At 42.8% G+C, this 8739-nt stretch overlaps 1 protein-coding gene across 1 annotated transcript in view; it reads right to left on the bottom strand.

The window, feature by feature from the left end:
• Window positions 1-8739, bottom strand: part of stxbp4 (syntaxin binding protein 4) — a 75829-nt gene that overhangs the window by 46396 nt on the left and 20694 nt on the right. The window contains exons 9-14 of the mRNA XM_050059355.1: window positions 8504-8610; window positions 7656-7881; window positions 7290-7371; window positions 4136-4218; window positions 2296-2392; window positions 1931-2055 (exon numbers count right to left, since the gene is read on the bottom strand). Coding sequence (XP_049915312.1) covers window positions 1931-2055; window positions 2296-2392; window positions 4136-4218; window positions 7290-7371; window positions 7656-7881; window positions 8504-8610 — 720 coding nt within the window. The remainder of the gene's footprint in view (window positions 1-1930; window positions 2056-2295; window positions 2393-4135; window positions 4219-7289; window positions 7372-7655; window positions 7882-8503; window positions 8611-8739) is intronic.

Below are 8739 nucleotides of genomic sequence, written 5' to 3'. Positions count from 1 at the left end.
TTCACTTACGTTTTAACAGGTCTGACGCTACTATGCGCCCCGGCTGTATCTAGGCTAACGGCTAACATGCTAACTATTATTTTTATGTCACTAGTCACTTGAAACAAATTTAGGACGATAGGAGACAGGTTGAAATAAACCTAAATTTCCCTTTAAGGAAACCTTTTATAGGATTCTGTGCAACTGTGCAAGTTCCTCAGCTGCGGAGAAACTAAGCCTTGAGTGTTATACGAAAGGACAAAACTTAAGGGGTTTTGTGCAACCTGTCCCTGAAATTTAAAGGCCTACTTATGGAAAGTTGAGTAAATGTACTTAGTTACATTCTGCTATGAGTATCTTATTTTTTCATCAACCTTTAGCCAACAGTTGAGCATCTCAGCTGTTACAGTAAGACCACCATCTTTAATTTTCACACTTTCACAAATTCAGTCACCACAATCTTTCGTTGTTCTTTCATCATCATCAAATTTCTCAGGGATCAGTCAATCAATGCAAAGATTATTTAGGACGTGAATTTGTCCCGGCCAAATAAAAACATGAAAATAGCAGAGAACTTTTATTTCAACGAACTGCTAGAACCTGACTTCTAGATGCAGCCATGCCTCCAGTAAAGTACAATGATTGCTTTCTGCCATAGAACGGAAAGAAGATGAAGCAACTATGCGTGGTTTCATTTGGGAAGTACCATGTCATTTCCACCATATGCTGATGCAGGAAAGGCAAATAATTGGTGCATAAAAATTCACCAGAGTGCAAGAAATGAAGTGTTTGATGCTTAAAACTTCTTGGGTGGTACCCCCAGACTCCCTGCTTAATATTTGCTCCCCCAAATGTTCAAGTTTTGAGTGTTATGACCCCTGTGGTGCTATCTAATTTGTTATGATATTCACCTGCCTGTGTTCTCCCTGCTGTCAGGAGATCGTGACAGTAACTGCTAACACCTGAGGGTGTGGCTATATAAGTCTCTCTGGCCGACTCTCTGCTGCTGTGGTTGCTGCAGTTTCACTTGAGCTCCTGTTTGGTTTGGTTATGTTGTCTCAGTTTACCCCTGTATGTTGTTTTGCACCTTACAACACTTGAACCTGCATCTTCCACTCATGCACATCACACACTACTGAATTAACTAATGTCCATACTCCATACTTTAATCAGTCAACCTCTTTAATTAGGTTTACTCTGCAGGATTTTCCTAATAAAACGATGTATAGACAAAGTAATCAATCATCACTCTACTCAGTGTGTGCCAGTCATTAAATTCTGGCGCTTGTGTCAGACACCAATGAAAAATGCTGTCCTTTCACGTCGGCATGATGCACGGCCAGTCGTTATTCTGTAACTGCACCTGGCAGCATCAGCGGGAAACGCAGCAGGACAAAAACATAAGCTAAGGGGGTGGAAGTCCGAGTAGGGCGGTATTGTATTGTATACCCAGACCCTGCTCTTTTGTCCTAAATCCAACCACGTGTGTTTGTTGTTGGAAGAAAAAAACGTCAATTCACGTTGTCCCGATGTAGTGCTTTTATTTTGAAAGAGACTGTATGCAAACTGTACATTTCCTGTGAAAACAGAAGTGTATTTTGAAAACAGACAATGCATGTGACAGGCTGAAGTTGACACGGCGTCCCAGAACGTCAACAACCAACACACCCAGGGTACCTTGGACATCTTGTGGACGTGGAAAGTCCATGACCAAACGTGAGCCGAAACACCAAATAAGACTGAATCTGGGGTTGGCTTCTACTTTTATTTTAACTGGCGAGCGCGTTTGCAAAAATTAACCAACAACCCTGCAGAGTATACTTTTAATAAAACCTCCTGGTTCTGGTTAAGAGCTAAACTTTAGAGGTGAACTGACTCTGTTCAGTGTGTTTTTAAACCATCTGAACTCTGTAGTTTGTGACCCAGCAGCAGATCTGTAATGAGCTCTCACCCGTGCGTTGGTCAGTGACTCCAACAAACTGTACAGGTCATCAGACGTTAACCTCGACCCTGGCTGGCTGACGGTCAACTCCTCCAGCTGAGGCTTAAACAGCTCCCTGATCAGGCTCTCAAAATCTACACAAAGTACACACAAGTATACACATGTGCAATGTTGCTTCAGGGTGTTTACAGATCACATTCTTAGCAGATAAACCTCTCATCACAAACACTGGTTGAGCAACATGAGGGTTAAATGGAAGCAGGAGATGCAGGAGGTTTAGGGTTAAATCTGTAAATGTGACTATACGTGATTTATTTCAGGTTAAACAGGGGGAACGTGGGAGTTGAGGGTGAGGATGTGTGTTGCAGTCTTACCTGTGAAGGCCACCGTCCCTGCTGAATCAGCTCGTAGTCTGGACCTGAGCGCCTGCCGCTGAGCGTCTGTGGGCTTCAGACCGAGCAGATCCAGAGCCTGCACACACACACACACACACACACACACACACACACACACACAGATCAATACACACAGTGGTGATGCCCCTGAAACAAACATTGACATGCTGTCACCATCTAATGAAATCCCTGTACTGCCCTGATTTAAGGTCCATGTTTGAGATGACGGGGAAAAAAATAAAACATTTTAGGAGTCAAAAAAAGAAAGAAAGTAAATCTTCAACTTAGCTGACAACATGATAATTAGCAGACTTAGATATGCATGGTTTTCAGTGGACAACAGAGGCTGTGGCCTGAGGCAGAAACTGACCTACAAGGCTGGTTTTCAAAGTATTAACACACATTTATTAACATTATAGAAACGCAGCTGTTGACTCCTCTCTTAGCATCCAAATCTTTCTGTTCAGTTAAAAACAATAACATTAAATTTATAGAAAAATGCACATTACAAGTTCCCAAATCTTAAATGTTTTACTTTAACCGACCAACAATTTAGAAAACCCCAAATTATTCCTTTTAAAATGAAACTCGAATCACCACTTTGTGGTTGTGTGCACTTAACAGAAGATCTATACAATCAGCACAGTTTCAAGATTAGAGTCACCAATTCAGTATCTGACCAAATGTCTCCCCTTCTGTTCCTGAGATATGACGTTAAAACATGATGATGTCACAGTCAAGCTGACCTTTGACCTTTTGGATGTAAAATGTCATCACTTCATTGTTTTATCCTGTTAAATGTTTGTGTGAAATTTTGTAGTAATTATCTGGTCTTGTGTCAGAATCTGTTGGGCCAGCTATTCCCCCCGTCGTTGGATGGTCTCTGGAGTAAGGAATCCCAGGTGTGCGAGAGGGTGTACGCCCCCTCGTTCCGCCCGCTTCTTGATTTCGATTGCCTCTTTTATCCAACGTTTGAATTCATTGATCTCTGATGTGATTATTTTGCCCTTGTCCCAGTCCATAATGTGGTTATTTCTCCTGCAGTGATCTGTGATAAAAGAGGCAATCGAAATCAGGAAGCCGGCGAGCGGCACCATCAACCGGGATGAGAGGGCGTACACCCTCTCGCACCCCACAGACCATCCAACGGCAGGGGGTGTGGCCGGCCTGACAGATTCTGATAGCTGATAAATGACACGTCAGCAACACATCGGATGACACTTCTGAGGAAGACTGGAGTCACAGTTGAAACTGTCAAGCAGGTCAAAGAAACATCTCAGACACTTTGTTGTCTGAAGATAAGAAAATTCTAAATTCTTCTAAAAAGAAGACAAAATGAATCAAATCAATCTGTTCTGGAGTTATGGCTAAAGACATGTTTTATGAGGTCACAGTGACCTTGACCTTTGACCACCAAAATCTAATCAGTTAATCCTTGATCAAGTGGACATTTGTGCCAAATCTGAAGAAATTCCCCAAAGATGCTCTTTAGATATCTGTATGTTCTTCACAAGAAAGGGACAGACAGGAAACCCAAACCATAATGTGTCCAACCAGAGAGTGTACCCTAAACTGTTATTCAAGTATCAAAACTGTTTTGGGCTAATTTTTCTGTCAATCAACAAATCAATTGATTAATCACATCAGCACTAACAAAACCTGATGAGAGAAAATACACACAGGACTGAAAGCTACAGTGAAACAGAGGCTAATCTGGTAGTCGGGATGGACTCTGGATCTTTAAAACAAGAGTACATATATATTATAAATATGAAACTAAATCTCACACACACACACACACACACACACACACACACACCTGCTCCATCCTCTCCAGTTTGAGGCGACAGCTGGTATCGAGGGAGCACTTCCTGTGAGGAGGCTGCTGACTGCTGGTCGGCTCTGCGGACAGAGATAAAACTTGCCTTAATTAAAACATGTCTATCAGTAAACAACAATAAGGTCACATCAACACAAACATGTTGTCCTGAGCAGAACACTGAGCTTTGGCCTCATAAAAGAGAGCACGACTAATCTTATCATCTTATCAAATCTTTTTTTGCTATTATTGAGCTCTAAATAATACAGATGTCATCTGTCATGATTCTGATGCAAAGATTTGTTTTATTCTGGCTTGTTTTTTTAAAGATGCCGACCCTCATGACAAAATTTGACTTTTATTGGAAACAAAAATAAAATAAATAAATAAATTCAGTCTGATTATGAGACCAGACTGATGTCTACAGACGCTGTTGCTCTGTGAAGCTGCAGCCACCAGCCCAGTTCAAACCATGTTGAGATGATGAAAATCATCTTGCTCGGCAGGATGTTACATTATCACACCCTCTCTGTTTCATCTCACATGCAGATACTTGGAGAGATAACGTGCAGAAATGTGTAGGACAAAGTGTAAACGGGTTGTGCTTCTTCAAAAATCAATAACACCAGTATTTTTGGTTCCAGCTACGTTGTCATCGCAGGTCATCATCTTTCCAAGCGCCAGATAATGATGGTACAGAGGTGTATGTGTGTGTGTGTGTGTGTGTGTGTGTGTGTGTGTGTGTGTGTGGAATCTTGCCTCAAGGCATATCTGTCATATTAAACGCCTGAATAATAGATCGCTGGAACGCTCTGTGCTACAGGAATCACTGGTGCTGCAGGTCAGGCTATTCTCACAAATTTTTTGTATGTTTTCCTATGAAAAGCAATGCACACAAATTTGGGGTATTTTGAAATGCTGCAATCACCTGACCAATGCGCTGACAGCAGTAAACAAGGAAGCAGTCCCAAGCACTTCTAAGGAGGCAGGTTGGGGTGGTGGATGGGACACAAAGAACCAGTCTTTCACCTGGGACTTTCCTCTGAAGTCTTGTGTTTGGATTTGTGTGAACTTTGAGTCATTTTAAGGTACGTCTTGACAGTGACATCGGCCATCCTTGAACCTCTCACACTGTGCGACATAGGACCACCATTTCACAACCACCACCAAAGATATCACCACGTTTCTTTAAACAACCAAAATTGCACGCTTTGCAACCTGCTTCCACCCCAGCTCCTCCTTTTTCTGTTGTGTCTGACTTATCAATGTAATTTCTGTTTGTCACTGATGCTGCTCTGTTACTTTGCTGGTACTTTGCTGCTGCTCTCCCTGCCTCAGGCTTTCCACGCAGGCACATGGAAGGGCAGAGAGGTTTGCTCTTTCTGCCTTAAGTCTTTCCACGTGTGAAAGTTCATAGCAGTGTGGTCTCTCTGCTTTAGGTTTTCCACACAGGCACATGGAAGGGCAGAGAGGTTTGCTCTTTCTGTCTTAAGTCTTTCCACGTGTGAAAGTTCCTAGCAGTGTGGTCTCTCTGCTTTAGGTTTTCCACACAGGCACATGGAAGGGCAGAGAGGTTTGCTCTTTCTGTCTTAACTCTTTCCACGTGTGAAAGGGCATAGCAGTGTGGTCTCTCTGCTTTAGGTTTTCCATGCAGGCACATGGAAGGGCAGAGAGGTTTGCTCTTTCTGCCTTAACTGTTTCCATGTGTGAAAGGGCATAGCACTGTGGTCTCTCTGCTTTAGGTTTTCCACGCAGGTACATGGAAGGGCAGAGAGGTTTGCTCTCTCTGCCTTAACTCTTTCCACATGTCAAAGGGCATAGCACTGTGGTCTCTCTGCTTTAGGTTTTCCATGCAGGCACATGGAAGGGCAGAGAAGTTTGCTCTCTCTGCCTTAACTCTTTCCACGTGTGAAAGGGCATTGCAGTGTGGTCTCTCTGCTTTAGGTTTTCCATGCAGGCACATGGAAGGGCAGAGAAGTTTGCTCTCTCTGCCTTAACTCTTTCCACATGTCAAAGGGCATTGCAGTGTGGTCTCTCTGCTTTAGGTTTTCCACATAGGTGTGTGGAAGGGTGTGAAGGTGTGTTCCATCTGCCTTAAGGCTTTCCTCATTTGCATGTGGAAGGGCGAAGAGGTGTGCTCTCTCCGCCTTAGGCTTTCATAGGAGAGGCAGAGAGGCCATAACAGGGCCTTACTGCCAAATATAATACTGCAAATAGAAATAAAGTTTTCTTTGGCTAAAGTGTTCCTGACTGAAGTAGTTTTACATTTACTTGAGTTACATTTTAATTAAAGTAAAAATACTTTTACTTGAGTACAATATTCTATACTCTTTCCACATCTGGAAAACCATACAAACAACACAGCATCAATGTTTGCAGTCGTTTCCATTTCTTCCGTGTGGGTGTCTTCTCAGTAGGAGGGGTGGGGGGTCTTTTACACTATCTCAAAATCTGTCCACGACTCTTTTTGAGGTGTTTATCTCCCTCAGGTACGACTGAAGCGAATGTTGGAGGTTCTGTAACACAGGTATCTGCCCTAAACATCCTCCATCGTCTGTACTGGAATGTCTGGTGATCACTGGTGTGACGTCGACAATCCACAGAGATGCACATATGGAGAAAGACCTCAGGATCCCTCTCACACACAGAGAAGAGATGATGCTTCAGACCTCTGCGGCCAATCATAGGCCAGACCCCCCGCCAGCCTCACTTCCTCCTCTGACAGGCAGCCAACCACACGCCATCTGTCCCTGTCCCGCTGCCTCCTCCTCCCCCTTCGTCCGTCTCCATCAGGACGGCTGCCCGGTTTTCATTTGCACCTCATTTACACCAGTTCTTAATGTCTTTCAGTGGGTTTTTATTCACCTGTTTTTATTCGCATTTTAAAGAAAATCTAAGCAAGAGGTTGAGTTAAAGTGTTTCCTGTCTGAGGTGTGAAGTTGATAAAATTAGTATCGGACTGAGTGAATAAATGATGCCGTATATGAAGTATGAAGCTTTGACTGGAGCTCTTTCAATCACCTCTTCTTCCTCTGCAGTGGTTTAATGGCACCAACTGGAGAATTAGCTTCACCAGATGTTTATATATAACATATTAATATTCACACAACAGGAGTGGATTATAACCATGAAGCAGAGAAAGACAGATTCATACCAGGGTTTGTATCAGTGATGCTGTCGCTCTCTGGTGGGGAGGACACACGTGTCGGCTCTGTTCTGACTGGAGACACTCGCACCTGCAAACGTTAACACAACATATGAATAATGGGTTGATAAGAGTGTGTTCACGTGTGTGTTCATGTGTTTGTGTGTGTCATGACCTCAATTTAGTGCAGTGAGAGCGATAATGCACCGACTTTACAGAAGGTGGTGGTGTAACATGAAGTCACATATATTTGTAAGATGATTTAATTCAGGTTTAAAGTTGATCCTAGTCAGTCAGATGCATTTTAAGTGGTCCGGAGTATATTCAAGACTAAACCAGTACAGCTTTTATCCTGGTCTGTACTGAAGCTCACACCTGGCTGACGTTGACTGCCGGCAGAGTCTCACTGGCAGGGTTTCTGCTGGAGGTGATTTTGGTGACCACAGCAGGCTGAGGAGGCATGGCCCCCAGCCCTGGGGGCCTCGTCTGGGGCCCACCTCCACCGCCAGACACCTGCATGGAGATGGGGCTGTGAGGCCCGCTGCTGGAGCTGGAGGAAGACCGCCGCCGGATGAAGGCGATTTCCACCGTGGGGTCTGGTCTACAATACAGAGGACAAGTCGCTGTTTATAACATGTGATGTATGAAGTATTTTTAGACATCCATTCATAAAGTTCACAACAGAAACAAGAGTATTCATAGCTTTTGTTTGCAGTAGACCAAATTTAACCCTTTTCTCACAAATATATAATACAGAGAAAAAAAGGGAAATAAAAAAAGTCAAATTTCTCATTTTAAATATTAAACACTGAAACTGATATTTCTGACTATCCAAGAAAGTACAAAATTGAAATGTAATGCAAAGACTCTTCTACCTGTCATCACTGATAACGACACAATCATTTAGAAATTGATGTATTTTATGTCTTGTTAGACTATATTTCAAAAAACGAATTCCCAAATTAACTGCCCCGGTAAAGTCTGTGGGATTTCTGATTCATTCTAAATAAACTAATGACTAAATCTGAATCCACAAAATACATACATCCACAAACATCCATATGCAGTGTACTATACCTGCCTTTAAGAGAAGATAATCACTTTAAGTATGTATGTTCAGTCTGTATAAGTTTATCATGGATTTCCAAATAGCTATTGTCATTGTATAGAGCCAAACTTTTGAATGATTTATGCCTTTGAAAAAGTCTCCAGGTGTGTTGGACCTGAGTTTGGTGCGTGTCAGGATGCTCCTGGCCTCCTCGTATGTCACTCCAATCAGAGACTCTTTGTTGATGGACACCAGCTGGTCTCCGATCTGCAGCCTGCCATCCTTAAACAGCACAGATACAAAGAAACCTTCAGATCCTGCTGTTCAACAAGCTAACTGGGCTTCTGGGACGAAGAAAAGTAATTTATGTTTTTGGTGACATTATCTGTGTTTTGTTTTGCTCTTACCCAT

The sequence above is a fragment of the Epinephelus moara genome, chromosome 13 (genome assembly GCF_006386435.1).
Source record: "Epinephelus moara isolate mb chromosome 13, YSFRI_EMoa_1.0, whole genome shotgun sequence".
Classification (NCBI taxonomy): domain Eukaryota; kingdom Metazoa; phylum Chordata; class Actinopteri; order Perciformes; family Serranidae; genus Epinephelus; species Epinephelus moara.
The sequence above is the reverse complement of the archived record's forward strand: the minus strand, read 5'-3'. Positions and strand labels throughout refer to the sequence as shown.